This window comes from Narcine bancroftii, chromosome 2 (genome assembly GCF_036971445.1).
Source record: "Narcine bancroftii isolate sNarBan1 chromosome 2, sNarBan1.hap1, whole genome shotgun sequence".
NCBI lineage: Eukaryota > Metazoa > Chordata > Chondrichthyes > Torpediniformes > Narcinidae > Narcine > Narcine bancroftii.
In genome coordinates, this window is record NC_091470.1 from 139,454,091 (window position 1) to 139,473,053 (window position 18,963).

Here is an 18,963-nt window from a genome sequence, read left to right on the forward strand (position 1 = left end):
ATGTACGGACTGATTTACAGGGAAAGGGCAAACAGGTACAGGACTTAATTCCCTGAAGATTTACTGGGATGTTGCCTGGACGTCAGGAAATGAGTTACAGAGAAAGGGTCAACAGAATCGGGACTCTATCCCCTGAAGAATTACTGGGATCTTGCTCAGTCGTCAGGGACTGAGTTAGAGGGAAAGGGTCAAAAGGTTCAGGACTCTATCCCCTGAATATTAACTGGGATGTTGCCCGGACATCAGGGACATAGTGACAGGGAAACCTTCCAACAGGTTTGGGACTTCATCCCCTGAAGATTTTCTGGGATGTTGTCTGGATATCAGGGACTGAGTTTTAGCAAAGGTTCCAACAGGTTCGGGACTTTATCCCCTGAAGATTTACTGTGATGTTCCCCGTACTTCAGTGACTGAGTTACAGGGAAAGGTTCAACAGGTTTGCGACTCTATCCCCTGAAGATTTACTTAAATGTTCCACGGACATCAGAGACTGAGTTACAGGGAAATGATCAACTGGTTCGGGACTTTATCCCCTGAAGATTTACTGGGTTTTTGCATGGACGTCAAGGATTTAGTTACAGGGAAAGTTTCGACAGCTTTGGGACTTCACCCCTGATGATTTACTGGGATGTTACCAGACTGTCAGGGACTGAGTTACAGGGAAAGGATTGACAGGTTTGGGAATTTGTGCCCTGAACATTTGCTGGGTTGTTGCATGGATGTCAGCAACTGAGTTACAGGGAAAGGTTCGACAGATTTGGGAATTTGTCACCAGAAGATTTACTAGGAATTTGCCCAGACTTACGGACAGATTTACAGGGATAGGGCAAACAGGTTCGGGACTTGATTCCCTGAAGATTTACTGGGATGTTGCCCGGACGTCAGGAATTTAGTTACAGGGAAATGTTCAACAGGTTCAGGATTGCTGAAGATTTACTGTGATGTTGCCTGTACTTCAGTGACTGAGTTACAGGGAAAGGTTCAACAGGTTTGTGACTTTATCCCCTGATGATTTACTGGTATGTTACCAGAATGTCAGGGACTGAGTTATAGGGAAAGGATCGACAGGTTCGGGACTCTATCCACTGAATATTTACTGGGATGTTGCCTGGACGTCAGGGACTGGGTTATCGGGAAAGGTTGGACATTTTCGGGACATTTTCTCCTGAAGATTTCCTGGAATGATGGCAGGATGTCATGGACTGAGTTACAGAAAACGGTTAAATAGGTTAAGGACGTTATCCCCTGAAAATTTACTGGGATGTTGCCCTAATGTCGGGAACTGAGTTACAGGGAAATTTTCGACGCGCTTGGGACCTTAACCCCTGAAGATATAATGGAACATTGCCCAGACGTCAGGGACTGAGTTACAAGAAAAGGTTCAATAGGTTAGTGACGTTATCCCCTAAAAGTTTACTGGTATGTTACCCAGACTTCAGGGACTGAGTTACAGGGAAAGGTCCAACAGGTTCGAGACTTTATCCCCTGATGATTTACAGGGATGTTCTCAAACGTCAGCGTCTGATTTACAGGGAAAGGTACAACAGGTTCGGGACTTTATCCCCTGAAGATTTACTGGGATGTTGGCTGTACGTCAGGAACTGAGTTACAGGGAAAGGGTCCACAGGTTCGGGACTCTATCCCCTCAATATTTACTGGGATGTTGCCTGGACATCAGGGACTTAGTGATAGAGAAAACATTCAACAGGTTTGGGACTTTATCTGATGAAGATTTACTGGGATGTTGCCCTGATGTCAGGAATTGAGTTACAGGGAAATTTTCAACGGGTTTGGGACCTTAACCCCTGAAGATATAATGGAACATTGCCCAGACGTCAGGGAGTAAGCCACAGGGAAATGTTCAATTGGTTAGCACGTTATGCCCTCAAAGTTTACTCGGATGTTACCCAGTCGTCAGGGACTGAGTTGCAGGGAAATCTTTCAACAGGTTCGGGACTCGATCCCCTGAACATCTACTGGGATGTTCCCTGGACGTCAAGAACTGAGTTGCAGGGAAATGTTCAACAGGTTTGGGACTTTATCCCCTGAAGATTTACTTCATTGTTTCACAGACGTCAGGGACTGAGTTACATTGAATGTGTCACCTTGTCCAGGACTTTATCACCTGAAGATTTATTGGGATGTTGGCCGGACGTCAGGGACTGAGTTACAGGGAAAGGTTCCACAGGTTCGTGACTTTATTCCCTGAAGATATACTCGGATGTTGCCCGGTCATCAGGGAAAGGTTCGACAGATTCGGGACTTTGTCACCTGAAGATTTAATGACATGTTGCCCGGACTTCTGGGACTGTGTGACAGGGAACTGCTCGACAGGTTTGGGAATTTATCCCCTTACGATTTAATGGGATGTTGCCCGGACATCAGGGACTGAGTTATAGCGAACTGTTCGACAGGTTTGGGATTTTATCCCCTGAAGATTTACTGGGATGTTCCCAGGACGTCAGGGACTGAGTTTCAGGGAAATGTTCGATAGGTTTGGGACTTCATCCCCTGAAGATTAACTGGGATGTTGCCCGGACGTCAGGGACTGGTTTACAGAGAAATGTTCAACACGTTGGGGACTTCATCCCCTGAATATTTGTTGTGTTGTTGCCCGGATGTCAGGGATGAGTTACAGGGAAGATTCGACATGTTTGGGAATTTATCCCCTGAAAATTTACTGGGATATTGCCCGGACATCAGGGACTGAGTTATCGGGAAGGTTCGATACATTCGGGATTTTATCAAATGAAGATTTACTGGGATGTTGCCTGGATGTCAGAGACTTATTTACAGGGAAATAATCGACAGGTTCGGGAGTTTATCTCATGAAGATTTACTGGTCTATTCCCCAGACTTCAGGGACTGAGTTACAGGGAAAGTTTCGACATGTCCGTTATTTTATCTCCTCAAAATTTACTGGGATGTTGCCCAGACATCAGGGACTGCATTACAGTGAACTGTTCAACAGGATCGGTGCTTTATCCCCTGATGATTTCCTGGGATGTTGCCCTGACGTCAGGGACTGAATTACAGGGAAAGGTTCAATAGATTCATGACTTTATACCCTGAATATATACTCGGAAGTTGTCTGGACATCAGGGACTCAGTTACAGGGAAAGGTTCGTTAGGTTGTGGAATTATCCCATGAAGATTAACTGGGATGTTGCCCGCATGTCAGGGACTGAGTTTAAGGGAAAGGTTCAACAAGGTTGGGAATTTATCCCCTGAAGATTTACTGTGATGTTGCCCAGTCGTCAGGGACTGATTTTAAGGAAAAGCGTCAACAGGTTTTGGATTTTATCCCCTAAGGATTTACTGGGATGTTGTCTGGACGTCAGGGACTGTGTTACAGGCAAAGGTTTGACAAGTTAGGGACTTTATGCCTTGAAGATTTACTGGGACGTTGGCTGGACATCAGGGATAATGTTACAGGGAACGGTTCAACAAGTTTGGGTGTTTATCCCCTGAAGATTTACTGCGATGTTGCCTGGCCGTCAGCGATGAAATTACAGCCAATGGTTCAACTGGCTGGTGACTTTATTCTATGAAGATTTACTAAGACGTTGCATGGACGTCAGGGATTGCAATACAAGGAAAGTTTCAAAGGTTAGGGACTTTATCCCATGAAGATTTACTGGGATGTTGTCTGGATGTCAGGGACTGAGTTCCTGGGAAAGGTCCAACAGGTTCATTAGTTTATCCCCTGAAGATTTATTGGGATGTTGCCCGGACTTCAGGGACTTAGTAACAGGGAAAGATTCAACAGGTTCGACACTTTAAACCCTGAAAATTTACTGGGATGTTTCCTGGACGTTAGGGACTCAATTACAGGGAAAGGTTAAACCGGAGAACGAGGTGAAAATTTGAAATGGATGGACGTGTTAAAAGTCAGTCGGCTTTCTCTCCACTGAGAGGACATGGGTCAGGGCGAACGATCTTGCCGGGACTAGCCGAGGTGGTGAATGTGGACTGGGTTTTAACGTAGATGAGCAATTCGGACAGGGACGTGGATGGAATGGTGTTCTGGTCAGTTGTATGGAACAGGATAAGGGTCCAGCATGAACAGGGAGGAGCCAGGTTTCTGTGATGTTGAGTTCCACAGTTCAATGGTCCCGACCCCTTTCTTTTCAGTTCTTGGTTTGCTGATCCCGGGAATCTTTGTTCTGAACCTCTTCCAACACCAGCCCATAAACAAGGAGACCCCTCCACCCACCCCCCACCCCCGAGATGGTCCTCAACGAGGCATTGTGGGACCCCAGATGTCTCAAGCCTGGAGAGAGAGAGGGGAGGAAATGGAACACAAGAAAGTGATAGGCAAGGGAGGGGGGAGAGAGTGAGTTGGAATGGGGAGAGATGGATGGAGGGGTAGAGGGAGGGGAGTGAGGGTGAGAAATGGATGGAAAGGTGAGGGAGTGATGGAAAGTGAGGCAAGAGAGGGGGAGAGATGGAGGTGGAGAGATGGAGGGAAAGAGGGTGAGGGAGGCAAGAGAGGGGGAGAGATGTAGAGGGAGGGGAGGGGTTGGAGGGGCAGAGGGAGGGGATAGAGTGGGGAGAGGGAGGGAGAGGTTAACGGTGGTGAGTGGGGTAAGATGGAGGGGGAGAGAGAGGGTAGAGAGGGGGAGAAATTGATGGAGGGGTAGGGGAGAGGCAGAGAGATGGATGGAGGGGGCAAGATGGAGGGATGGGATAGAAGAGGGAAGGGGAGAGTTGGATGATGGGAGAGAGGGAGAGGGAGTGGGAGATGGACAGAGGGGGAGAGGGAGGGAGAAGAAGGGTAGAGGGGGAGGAAAGGTGGGGGATTTGGAGAGAGGGGAGGGGGGAATGAGTGGTGAGAGTGGGAGGGTGAGGGTGGAATGAGTGAGGAGAGGGGGAGGAAGGTGAGGGAATGTGCAGAGAGGGGAGGGGGATGAGAGGGGAGAGAGAGGGGGAGAGGGGGAGGAGGGAGAGGGGAGGGGTCATGTAGGGAGAGGGGGAGATGGGGTGGGGAGATGAGTGGGGAGGAGAGGGGAGAGGGGGTTTGGATGAGATGATCCCTGGGACTTACTGACTCCCTTTCCCTTCCAGGTGGATCCCTGCTGACTCTCCCCACCGGAGCCCATGAGCCACTTGCCCCTGCCCGGCCGGAGCCCGTGGAGGACGAATGGTCCCAGTTTGAGGGTGGGTCCCTTCAGCAAACCTCCTCTACCCTCCTCTTCCCCATCCCGGGTCCTGGGAGCCATCCCATGGTCAGTTCTTCCCTGAAGCCATCGCCTGGCAGGCGCCATCTTGGGAAGGTCAATTCCACTCCAACCCTATCACCTGCCAGGAACCATCTTGAGGAAGTCATGTTTCTTCTGCCCCCATAAAGCCCATCTGCTGCCGGACGCCATCTTCAGAAGGTTGATTCCCTTCCCTTCCCCGAACCCAACCCCTCCCAGGTGCCATCTTGAGGAGGTGTACCCTACCCATAAACCCCTCTCTAGGCAGCACCCCCTTCCCCATCTTGGGAAGGGCAGTGGCAGGTAGGGCATTTAATTCCTCTTCTTGCCTGTCAAGCACCATCTTGAGGAGGTCAACTCTTCACCCCACATGCTCTTCCCTCTCCTGCATGGAGACCATCTTTGGAAGGTCAATTCTCCACCCTGAACCCATCTCTTCGCTGTTACCATCTTGATGAAGTCACATCCCTCCCCAAGACTCCTTTGCCTCTCAGCACCATCTTGAGGAGATCGATTCTTCCCCTCAAATCCCTCTCCAGCCAGCCACCATCTTGAGAAGGACAATTCTTCCCATGAACCCCTCTCCAGCCAGCTGCCATCTTGTGGAGGTAAACTCCACACCTAAGCCGCTCTCTCCCTCCGGCCAACTGCCATTTTGAGAAGGTCCATTCTTCTGCATGAATCTCTCTCTGGCCAGCTGCCATTTTGAGGAGGTCCAACCCCCGATCCCCTCTTTCCATCCAGCCGCCACCTTGAGGAGGTCAACTCCTCCTAATCCGCTCTCTCTGGCCAGCCACCATCTTAAGGAGGTTAATGCCCCTGAGTCCATTTCTCCAGCCAGCTGCCATCTTGAGGAGGTCAACTCCACCCAGAAGCCCTTTCTCCAGCCAGTTGCTATTTTAAAAAGGTCCATCCAATCTCCCCCTGTGGCCAACCGCCATCTTGAGGAGGTCAACTTTGCTCTATGAGCTCCTCTCTCCAGCCAGCCACCATCTTTTTTTTGAAAATTTTATTTAACTTTTCAAATTTCACACAAACAAAACATAAAATAACTCTAACCCCTCCCCCTCCCCATAATGTTAAAAAACTCACTAAAAATCCAAAATAACTTCCCCCCTATCCCCCCTCCCCCAAAATACTTACAACAAAAATCAATATTCCCTGATTAGTGCGCCAAACTTATTACAATTATTTAATTTCTATAGCCATACATTGCAAATGTAGCCCCACATATCAGTAAAGAAAGAATAATTATTTTTCATATTGTATGTTAATTTTTCTAAATACAAACAAGATTGTAATTCATTTTGCCATCTTTGCAAATTTAGTTGTACATCATTCTTCCATGTAACAGCTATAGATTTTCTTGCTACCACTAAGTCTCACTTTAAGAAAGCTAAATATGGTTTAGGTATTCTTAAATTGACAAGTGGAGCCTTATCATAACCCCATAAACATAACCTTGAATCCAACTGAATATCCATTTTAAACAAATTTCTCAAACATTTTATAACTTCCTCCCAAAATTATTTAATTTTCTTAAATGGCCAAACTGAATGTACAACAGTACCAATCTGTTCCTTTTATCTAATACATAAATCTGTTATCCTAAATCCATATCTTTTCAATTTCTCAGGAGTTAAATATAATTGATGCAAAAAATTATAATTAACCATATTATATCTCACATTAATTAATTCTGTAACACTGTCAACACACATTTGTGACCGTTCTTCCTCTGCCAATACAATATTTCAATCTTTCTTCCATTTCTCTTTAATTTTATACATATTTACTTTTTCCATTTTTTCCTGTAACAATCTATACATTTCAGAAATAAAACCTTTTTCACTTTTATTTTCAAACAATAATTCAAATTTCGTTTGACCTGACAAATTTATTTCCTTACCATGAAATAAATTATAACTTTTTTTTTAATTCTCGAAAAGAATTTGTCGCAATACCATATTTCTCCTGTAATCTATTAATTGAAGAAACCTTCCCTGCTTCAAAATAATCTATAACATTTACTATTCCTTTATTTTTCCAATCCTTTAAATAATTTAAAAAGAATTAATTTATTTTGATATATTGGTGATCTTATCGAAATTATCCCTTTAAGCCTTAAAATTAAATTATGATTATACCAGATATTCATTATATGTCATAAAACTGGCAAATCAAATTCTTGTAACAATAATGGATTCCATTTATAAATAAAATGCTTCATGTTACCTTCCAAGATCTGATCCATCTCTATCTTTGCCCACCTAGGAGGTTGTTCAGTGTCAAATAATCTATTAATAAATTTCAACTGAGCCACTTCATAATAATTATAAAAACAAGGTGCCTAATTCATAACTCCAAGTCAATTTTTGTAAGGAAACTCTTGATAATTTACCCTTGCATAAAAATAACCTAATTACGTTATTTATTTCCTTAAAAAACTTTTTGGGTACCAAACATGGAATAGATTGAAAAAGATACTGTACTCGAGGATAAATATTCATCTTTATAAAATTCACTCTTCCAATTAATGTCAATGGTAAATCTTTCCATTTATTGAAATCAATTTTAACCATATTTAATAAAGGTGCATAATTTAAATTAAACAATTCATCATCATTTTTATTCACAACTAGTGCTAAATATTTAATTTTATTTGACCATCTTAATTTAGTAATTTGTCTACAATCTTTATAATCTTCCTCCTCTATTGGTAAAATCTCACTCTTTTCCCAATTAACCTTATATCCCGATAATTTACCATATTTATTCAATAATTCTTGTAATGAGCTTAATGAATCCTTTGGATAAGTTAAGTATATCAAAACATCATCTGCAAATAAACTAATTTTACATTCATTTTCCTTCACTCTAATTCCCCTAATACCTAAATCTTGTCGAACCACCTGAGTTAAAGGTTCAATCACTAAAGCAAATAAATCAGGTGAAAGAGGGCAGCCTTGTCTTGGAGAATGAGACAAATTAAAGGATTTTGAAATCTGACCATTTGTTAACACCCTCACTGTAGGTCCCGCATATAAAGCCTTAACTCAACCTCTTAAAAAATGGGCCAAAATTAAATTTTTCGAATACTCTAAACAAGAATTTCCACTCAACAAGATCAAATGCCTTCTCACCATCTAAAGATACAACCATTAGTTGATTATTTTATTGTTTTGCCACTTTAATTAATGAAATCAACTTAACTATATTGTCTGCTGAATACCTACCTTTAAGAAAACCTACCTGATCAATATGAACCAATTTTGGTAAATAATTCGCTAATCTATTAGCCAAAACTTTCGCCACCAATTTATAATCAGTATTTAATAGTGACATCGGTCCATATGATGATACTTTTAAAGGGTCTCTATCTTTTTTTTTGGTATAACTGTAATCAATACTCTTGAGAAAGATTCTGGAAATACATCTGTTCCGGTTGCTTGTTTCAAAATATCTTTATATAATGAAAATAATAAATCATTAAACACTTTAAAACCATCCTCTCCAGGAGATTTCCCATTAGGCATTGATTGTAAAACTCCAGCCACCATCTTGAGGAGGTCGATGCCCCTGCGCCCCATCTCCTGGGGGTGGGTGGGAGGTGTGGTCAGATGGAAGGAGGCCAGCCAACGGAAGACAGAGGGACAAGCTGGGATTGGAGGGGGGAAGAGAAGGGGAGCAAAGGAAGGGTTTCGTTATCTCAGTCTCGATTCAACGCAATTAAAAATTCTTCTGCCAAGTATGTGTGTGCATTTCTGAGGGTGAGAAGATTTTCAAAGCTCATGGCGGGGGGGTTAACACAGACGAGGGCGAGATGTTGGACAGACCAAGTCCAGAAGTCCATGGTGAATGGTGCAGACCTGAGGAAGGCAGTGGAATAGAGAGGATCCAGGAAACACGGAGACGTCATTCACCAAAAGTGGTGTCACAGGGGGAAAGGCTCACAGAGGGAGATTTTGGCATGTTGGCCTCATAAATCAGAGCATCGAGTCCAGGATGTGCTGGATAAGTTGTACAAGATGTTGGTTGGGATGAATCTGCAGCATTGGTTGCAGTTATGGTCAATGAATTGCAGGAAAAATACCAGAGAGGACAGAGATGATTTACTGGGATGTTGTCCAGATGTCAGGGACTGAGTTACAGGGAAAGGGTCATCAGGTTCAGGACTTTATCCCCTGAGGTTTTACTGGGTTGTTGCCCGGACATCAAGGAACTGAGTTACAGTGAAAGGGTCAACACTTTGGGGACTTTATCCCCTGAGGATTGACTGGAATGTTGGCCGGAAGACAGGGACTGAGATACAGGGACAGGTTCGGGACTTTATGCTCTGAGGTTTTACTGAGATGTTCGCTGGACGTCAGGGACAGAGTTACAGGGAAAGGTTCGAGAGGTTCGGGATTTTATCCCCTGAGGTTTTACTGGGATGTTGGCTGGACGTCAGGGACTGAGTTACAGTGAAAGGTTCAACAGGTTTGGGAATTTATCCACTGAATATTTACTGGGATGTTTCACAGACGTCAGGGACGAAGTTACAGGGAAAGGTCCAAAAGGTTCAGGACTTTATCCCCTAAGGATTTACTGGGATGTTGCCTGGATGTCAGGGACTGAGTTACAGGGAAAGGTCCAACAGGTTTGGGACTTTATCTCCTGCATATTTACTGGGATGTTGCTCGGTCATCAGTGACTGAGTTACAGGGAAAGGTTCGACAGATTCGGGACCTTGTCACCTGAAGATTTAATGACATGTTGCCAGGACGTCTGGGACTGTGTTACAGGGAACTGCTCGACAGGTTTGGGAATTTATCCCTGACGATTTAATGGGATGTTGCCCAAACATCAGGGACTGAGTTACAGGGAAACGTTCAACAACGACTGAGTTACAAAGAATTCTTCTACAGCTTTGGAATTTTTACCCTTAGGATTTACTGAGATGTTTTCTGGACATCAGGGACTGTGTTACAGGCAAAGGTTTGACAGGTTAGGGTCTTTATCCCCAGAAGACTTACTGCGATGTTGCCCGGACGTCAGGAACTGCGTTACAGTGAAAGGTTTGATAGGTTTGGGACTTTATCTCCTGAAGATTTACTGGGACGTTGGCGGACGTCAGGGACTGCGTGACATGGAAAGGGCCAACAGGTTCGGCACTTTATCCCCTGAGGATTCATTGGGAAGTTGCTCGGACATCAGGGACTGAGTTACAGGGAAAGATTCAACTGGTTTGGGAATTTATCCCCTGAAGATTTACTAGGACTTTGCCCGGACTCAGGAACTGATTTACAGGGAAAGGGCCAGCAAGGTCGGGACTTGATATCCTAAAGATTTACTGGGTCTTTGCCGGGAAGTCAGGGACTGATTTACATATAAAGGTCCAACAGGTTCGGGACTTTATCACCTGCAGATTTACTAGGACGTTGCTCGGACGTCAGGGAATGAGTTACAGAGAAAGTTCCAACAGGTTTGGGACTTTATTCCCTGAAGATTTACCATGATATTGTCCTGACGTCAGGGACTGTGTTACAGGGAAATGGTCAACAGGTTTGGGACTTTATCCCCTGAAGGTTTAATGAGATGTTGCCCGGTCATCAGGGACTAAGTTACAGGGAAAGGTTCCTCTGGTTTATCCGCTGAAGATTTAATGGGATGTTGTCTGGACGTCAGGGACTGAGTAACAGGGAAATGCCTGACAGGTTCGTGACTTCATCCCCTGAAGATTTACTGGGATGTTGCCGGACATCAGGGTCTGAGTTACAAGGAACTTCTCGACAGGTTTGGGAATTTATTCCCTGAAGATTTACAGGATTTTGCCTGGATCTCACGGATTGAATTAAAGGAAAGAGTCAACAGGTTCGGCACTAGATTCACTGAAGATTTACTGGGACGTTGCCCGGACATCAGAGACTGAGTTACAGGGAAAGGTTCGACAGGTTCGTGACTTTATTCCCTGAAGATTTATAGGATTTTGCCCGGACGTCAGGGTCTTAGTGACAGGGAAAAGTTCCTGTTAGGGTCTTTATCCCCTGAAGATTTTCTGGAATGTTGCCCAGATGTCTGAGACTGATGTACAGGGAAAGTGTCCACAGGTTCGTGACTAGAATCCTTGAAGAATTACTGGGACTTTGCCCGGAAGTCAGGGACTGAGTTACAGGGAAATGTTCGACAGGTTCGTGACATTATTCCATGAAGATTTACGGGATTTTGCCGGACGTCAGGGACAAAGTTACAGGGAAATGAAAAAAAGATTCGGGACATTATTCCCTGAAGATTCACTGGGATATTGCCCTGAAGTCAGGGACTGGGTTACGGGGAAAGGGTCAACAGTCTCGAGACTTTATCCCCTGATGATTTACTGGGACGTTGCCCAGGCGTCAGGGCCTGCGTTACAGGATAAGTGTCAACAGGTATGTGAATTTATCCCCTGAAGATTTACTGTGACGTTGCCCGGGCGTCAGGAACTGATTTACCGGGAAAGGGTCAAGAGGTCTGCAATTTTAACCCCTGAAGATTTACTGCGATGTTACCCGGACGTCAGGGACTGCGTTACAGGGAAAGAGTTTAAAGGTTCCTGACTTTATCCCCTGAAGATTTAATAGGATGTGGCCTGGACGTCAGGACTGTTTTGCAGGGAAAGGCTCAATAGGTTCGGGACCTGATTCCCTGAAGATTTACTGGGACGTTTCAGAGAATCATGGACTGCGTTAGAGGGAAAGTGTTTACAGTTTAGGGAATTTAATCCCTGAATATTTAATAGGATATTGCCCGGACGTCAGTGACTGTGTTACAGGGAAAGGTTCTGAGGTTCGGGACCTTAACCCCTGAAGATTTACTGGGATGTTTCCCAGACGTCTAGGACTGATTTACAGGGAAAATGTCAACAGGTTCGTGATTAGATTCCCTGAAGATTTACGGGGACTTTGCCCGGACGTCAGGGACTGAGTTACAGGGAAAGGTTCGACAGGTTCGTGACTTTATTCCATGAAGATTTACGGGATTTTGCCGGACGTTAGGGACAAAGTTACAGGGAAATGAAAAAAAGATTCGGGACATTATACCCTGAAGATTCACTGGGATGTTGCCCTGAAGTCAGGGACTGGGTTACCGGGAAAGGGTCAACAGGTTCGAGACTTTATCCCATGAAGATTTACTGGGATGATGCCCGGACGTCAGGACTGTGTTACAGGAAAAGGGTTAACAGGTACGTGACTTTATCCCCTGAAGATTTAATAGGATTTGCCCGGACGTCAGGGACGGAGTGACAGGGAAAAGTTCAACAGATTCGGGTCTTTGTCCCGTTAAGATTTTCTGGGACGTTGCCCGAACGTTAGGGACTGGGTTTCAGGGAAGGGTCCAACGGTTTCAGGACTTTATCCCCTAAAGATTTCATAGGATGTTGCCCGGCGGTCGGGGATTGAGTTACAGGGATAGGTCCGACAGGTTCAGGACTTTATCCCCTCAAGATTTACATGAACGAGGCACGGAAGCCACGTACTGAATTACTCGGAAATGTTCAACAGGATCGTGACTTTATCCCCTGATGATTAACTGGAACCTTACTCGGGCGTCAGGGACAGATTTACAGGGAAAGGGTCAACAGGTCTGCAACTTTAACCCCTGAAGGTTTACTGCGATGTTATCCGGACGTCAGGGACTGCGTTACAGAGAAAGAGTTTACAGGTTCGTGACTTTATCCCCTGAAGATGTAATAGGATGTTGCCTGGACGTCAGGATTGTGTTACAAGGAAATGTCCAACAGCTTCTGGACATTATTCCATGAAGATTTACAGGGAAGAAGACTGGACGTCAGGGACTGAGTTACAGTCAAAGTTTCGACAGGTTAGGGACTTTATCCCCTGCAGATTTACTAGGATGTTGCCTGGACGTCATGATTTTGTTACAGGGAAAGGATCAACAGGTTCGGGACCTTAACCCCTGAAAATTTACTGGGATGCTTATCCCTTGAAGATTTACTGGGATGTTGCCTGGATGACAGTACTTTGTTACAGGGAATGGGTTAACAGATTCTGAACTTTATCCCCTGAAGATTTATTAGGATGTTGCCTGGACGTCAAGATTGTGTTACAGGGAAATGTCCAACAGGTTCGAGACTTCATCCCATGAAGATTTAATAGGATTTGCCCGGACGTCAGGGACGGAGTGACAGGGAAAGGTTCGACAGGTTCGTGACTTTATTCCCTGAAGATTTACAGGATTTTGCCGAAACGTCAGGGACTAAGTTAAAGGTAAAAGGTCAACAGGTTCGGGACTTTATCCCCTGATGATTTACTGGGACGTTGCCCAGGCGTCAGGGCCTGAGTTACAGGATAAGGGTCAACAGGTATGTGAATTTATCCCCTGAAGATTTACTGTGACATTGCCCGGGCGTCTGGAACTGATTTACAGGGAAAGGGTCAACAGATCTGCGACTTTATCCCCTGAAGATTTACTGCGATGTTATCCGGACGTCTGGGACTGCGTTACAGGGAAAGATTTTAAAGGTTCCTGACTTTATCCCCTGAAGATTCAATAGGATGTTGCCTGGACGTCAGGACTGTTTTTCAGGGAAAGGCTCAATAGGTTCGTGATTAGATTCCCTGAAGATTTACGGAAAGTTGGAAAGTTGGAAAGATTTACTGGAAAGTTGCCCGGACGTCAGGGACTAAGTGACAGAGAAAGGTTCGATAGGTTAGGGACTTTATCCCCAGAAGATTTACTGGGATGTTGCCCAGACGTCTAAGACTGATATACAGGGAAAGTGTCAACAGGTTCGTGATTAGATTCCCTGAAGATTTACTGGGACTTTGCCCGGACGTCAGGGACTGAGTTACAGGGAAAGGTTCGACAGGTTTGTGACTTTATTCCACGGAGATTTACGGGATTTTGCCGGACGTTAGGGACAAAGTTACAGGGAAATGAAAAAAAGATTCGGGACATTATCCCCTGATGATTTACTGGGACGTTGCCCAGGCGTCAGGGCCTGAGTTACAGGATAAGGGTCAACAGGTATGTGAATTTATCCCCTGAAGATTTACTGTGACATTGCCCGGGCGTCGGGAACTGATTTACAGGGAAAGGGTCAACAGATCTGCGACTTTATCCCCTGAAGATTTACTGCGATGTTATCCGGACGTCTGGGACTGCGTTACAGGGAAAGATTTTAAAGGTTCCTGACTTTATCCCCTGAAGATTCAATAGGATGTTGCCTGGACGTCAGGACTGTTTTTCAGGGAAAGGCTCAATAGGTTCGCGACCTGATTCCCTGAAGATTTACTGGGACGTTTCAGAGGATCATGGACTGCGTTAGAGGGAAAGAGTTTACAATTTAGGGAATTTAATCCCTGAAAATTTAATAGGATATTGCCCGGACGTCAGGGACTGGGTTTCGGGGAAAGTGTCAACAGGTTTGGGACTTTATCCCCCGAAGATTTACTGGGATGTTGCCCGGACGTCAGGGACTGAGTTACAGGGAAAGGTTCGACAGGTTCGTGACTTTATTCCATGAAGATTTACGGGATTTTGCCGGACGTCAGGGTCAAAGTTACAGGGAAATGAAAAAAAGATTCTGGACATTATACCCTGAAGATTCACTGGGATATTGCCCTGAAGTCAGGGACTGGGTTACGGGGAAAGGGTTAACAGGTACGTGACTTTATCACCTGAAGATTTACTGGGACGTGGCCCGAGCATCAGGGTGTGAATTACAGGGAAAGGTCTACAGGTTCGGGACTTTATCCCCTGAAGACTTACTGGGATGTAACCTGAACGTCAGGATTGTGTTTGAGGGAATGGGTTAACAGGTTCGACACTTTATCCCCTGAAGATTTAATAGGATGTTGTCTCGACGTCAGGATTGTGTTGCAGGGAAAGGTCCAACAGGTTCTGTATTTTATCCCATGAAGAATTACAGGGACGATGCCTGGACGTCGGGAACTGCGTTACAGACAAAGGTTCAACAGGTTAGGGACTTTATCCCCTGAAGATTTACTGGGTCGTTGCCTGGACATCAGGAATATGTTACACGGAAAGGGTTAACAGGTTCGTGACTTTATCCCCTGTAGATTTAATAGGATGTTGCCTGGACGTCAGTGACTGTATTACAAGGAAAGGTTCTACAGGTTCGGGACCTTAACCGCTGAAGATTTACTGGGATGTTGCCCGGACATTAGGGACTTAGTGGCAGGGAAATTTTTCAACAATTTTGGGACTTTATCCCCTGAAGATTTACTGGAACGTTGCCCGGACGTCAAGGATTGAGTTACAGGGATAGGTCCGACAGGTTAGGGGCTTTATCCCCTCAAGATTTACATGAACGAGGCACGGAAGCCAGCTACTGAATTACTCGGAAATGTTCAACAGTTTCGCGACTTTATCCCCTGATGATTAACTGGAACCTTGCCCGGACGTCAGGGACTGGGTTACCGGGAAAGTGTCAACACGTTCGGGACCTTATCCCCTGAAGATTTGCTCGGAAATTGCCGTGACTCACGAACTGATTTACAGGGAAAGGACCAACGAGTTCGGGACTTTATCCCCTAAAGATTTATTAGGATGTTGCCTGGACGTCAGGATTGTGTTACAGGGAAAGGTCCAACAGGTTCGAGACTTTATCCCATGAAGATTTACTGGATGTTGCCCGGACGTGGGCCGGGCGTCAGGGACAGGGTTACCGGAAAGTGTCAACAGGTATGGGACTTTATCACCTGAAGATTTACTGGGACGTGGCCCGGGCATCAGGGTGTGAATTACAGGGAAAGATTCGACAGGTTCGTGACTTTATTCCCTGATGATTTACGGGATTTTGCCCGGATCTCTGGGATTGAGTTAAAGGAAAGGGTCAACAGGTTCGGGACTTTATTCCCTGAAGATTTTCTGGAATGGTATCCAGGCGTCAGGGACTGAGTTACAGGAAAAGGTCAAAATGATTCGGGACATTATCCCATGAAGATTTACAGGGACGTTGCCCGGACGTCAGGGACTGAGTTCCAGGGAAAGATTCAACAGATTCTGGATTTAATGCACTGAAGATTTACTGGGACGATGCCTTGAGGTCAGGACTGTGTTCCAGGGAATGGGTCAACAGGTTCGAGACTTTGTCCCCTGAAGATTTAATAGGATGTTGTCTGGACGTCAGGATTGTGTTACTGGGAAAGGTCCAACAGGTTCTGGACCTTATCCCATGACGATTTACGGGGACGATGCCTGGACTTCAGGGACTGAGTTACAGGGAAAGGTTCGACAGGTTCATGACTTTATTCTCTGAACATTTACTGGATTTTGCCGAGACGTCAGGGACTGAGTTAAAGGGAAAGGGGCAACAGGTTTGGGACTTTATCCCCTGAAGATTTACTGGGATGGTACCCGGGCGTCAGGGACTGGATTACACGGAAAGGTCAAAAAGATTCGGGGCATTATATCCTGAAGATTTACTGGGAATTTGACCGGACTCAGGGAGTGATTTACAGGGAAAGGACCAACAGGTTCGGGAATAGATTCCCTTAAGATTTACTGGGACGTTGCCCGGAGGTCAGGGACTGAGTTACAGGGAAAGGTTCGACAGGGTCTTGGCTTTATTCCCTGAAGATTTACGGGATTTTGCCCGGATGTCAGGGATTGAGTTAAAGGAAAGGGTCAACAGGTTAGGGACTTTATCCCCTGAAGATTTAATAGGATGTTGCCTGGACGTCAGGGTTGTATTACATGGAAATTTCCAACAGGTTCTGGACATTATCCCATCAAGATTTACAGGGAAGATGACTGGACGTCAGGGACTGAGTTACAGGCAAAGGTATGACAGGTTAGGGATTTTATCCCCTGAAGATTTACTGGGATGTTGCCTGGACGTCAGGACTGTGTTACTGGGAATGAATTAACAGGTTTGGCACTTTATCCCCTGAAGATTTAATAGGATGTTGTCTGGACGTCAGGATTGTGTTGCAGGGAAAGGTCCAACAGGTTCTGTATTTTATCCCATGAAGAATTCCAGGGACGATGCCTGGATGTCGGGAACTGAGTTACAGGCAAAGTTTCAAATGGTTAGGTACTTTATCCCCTGAAGATTTACTGGGTCGTTGCCTGGACGTCAGGAATGTGTTACAAGGAAATGGTTAACAGGTTCGTGACTTTATCCCCTGTAGATTTAATAGGATGTTGCCTGGACGTCATGATTGTGTTACAGGGAAAGGATCAACAGGTTCCGGACTTTATCCCCGGAAGATTTACTGGGATGTTTATCCCCTGAAGATTTAGTGGGATGTTGCCTGGACGTCAGGGACTGTGTTACAGGGAAAGGTTCTACAGGTTCAGGACCTTAACCGCTGAAGATTTACTGGGATGTTGCCCGGACATTAGGCACTTAGTGACAGGGAAAATTTTCAACAGGTTTGGGACTTTATCCCCTGAAGATTTACTAGAACGTTGCCCGGACGTCAGGGACTTAGTGACAGGGAAAGGTTCGACAGGTTCGAGACTTTATTCCCTGAAGATTTAATAGGATGCTGCCCGGACGTCAGTGACTGTGTTCTACAGGATCGGGACTTTATCCCCTGAAGTTTTAATAGGATGTTGACTGGACATCAGAGACAGAGTTAAAGGGAAAGTTTCAACAGGGTCGGGACTTTATCCCCTGAAGATTTACTGAGATGTTTGAATTACAGGGAAACGGGGAGTGTTTTTGGGGCACAAGAGTGGCTAGTAAATTAAGGGAGTGCCCGATTCGCCTCTCTTTCGGCTTGATTTGCTCGGCGGCGGAGCGGAATTCTTTCGGGGCGTGCTTTGGGTAAGGCTCTTCTCGTCACCCCGGCTGGAGCCCACATAATCCAACACGACGAATGTCCCTTTAAATCCTCTGGTCTCTACTTCCCCCACCCCAAACAGGGAAAAGCATGTCCCGTCCCTCCACCTTCTCTGATTGGCCGAGGTCTCCCCTGCTCAGCCTCCGGCCGGCTTTGTGACGTCATTTTGCCGCACAGCCCTGCTCCTTTGCATATTTAAAGGAGCCGACGCTGCGTCTCTGCAAAGCCGCGATCGCGTCTCGCCTATTTAATTTTTTTGTAATTAAAAATAACGCCGACCAGGTGAGGGGAGGAGCTGGAGGACAAAGCAACGCAGAAGGGTATGCAAAGAGGCCGGGGGCCGGTTTGCGCCTACAGGGAGTGTCAGGAGCAGTTTTAATCGGAGGTGCACCACAGCTACGATGTGGGCGCACATCTGGCCAGGTGTCGTTTGCTCGCTGCTGGCGGCTATGCAATGCAGCAAAGGTGGGTCTGGGCAGAGATTGCAATGGGGTGGCTGGGGGGGGGGTGGAGAGGAGGGGGTGTTGCAAAATCTCCCCTGGAGACACAGGAGGGTGCGTTCCAGATACTGGGACGGTAGAAGGGGGAGGGGATGGATTGATTTCAGATGTGCACGGAGGAGGGGATTTATTTCCCCCCCCCCCATCTCCGGCGATGGAGAAGGAGTGGGGAGGGATGTTGAGGGGCAAGGTGTGGGGGAAAGGGGTCTGTTCAGCTGTTTTGCGGTCCAGGTTTGTGTGGGGCGGGGGTGATGGAGAGAGGGGGGGTTCTCATGGGGATCAGTGGGGCTTAGACCAGAATCGGATTGGTGGGGGGACTGGAGCGGGTTGGTGGGGGCTGAGACTGGAGCCCGATCGGTGGGGGGGACTGGAGCGGGTCGGTGGGGGCTGAGACTGGGGCTGGATCAGTGTGGGGACTGAAGCGGGTGTGTGGGGGCTCAGACTGGTGCTGCATCGGTGGAGGGACTG

The 18,963-nt window shown here is 46.0% G+C and overlaps 1 protein-coding gene across 4 annotated transcripts in view; it reads left to right on the top strand.

The window, feature by feature from the left end:
• Positions 1-18,168: 18,168 nt before the first annotated feature.
• Positions 18,169-18,963, top strand: part of LOC138754235 (calsyntenin-3-like) — a 30,910-nt gene continuing 30,115 nt past the window's right edge. For all 4 annotated transcript variants that reach the window (XM_069918171.1, XM_069918172.1, XM_069918174.1 and 1 more), the window contains exon 1: positions 18,169-18,460. In XM_069918171.1, the coding sequence (XP_069774272.1) occupies positions 18,397-18,460 (64 nt within the window). In that variant the 5' untranslated portion in view covers positions 18,169-18,396. The remainder of the gene's footprint in view (positions 18,461-18,963) is intronic.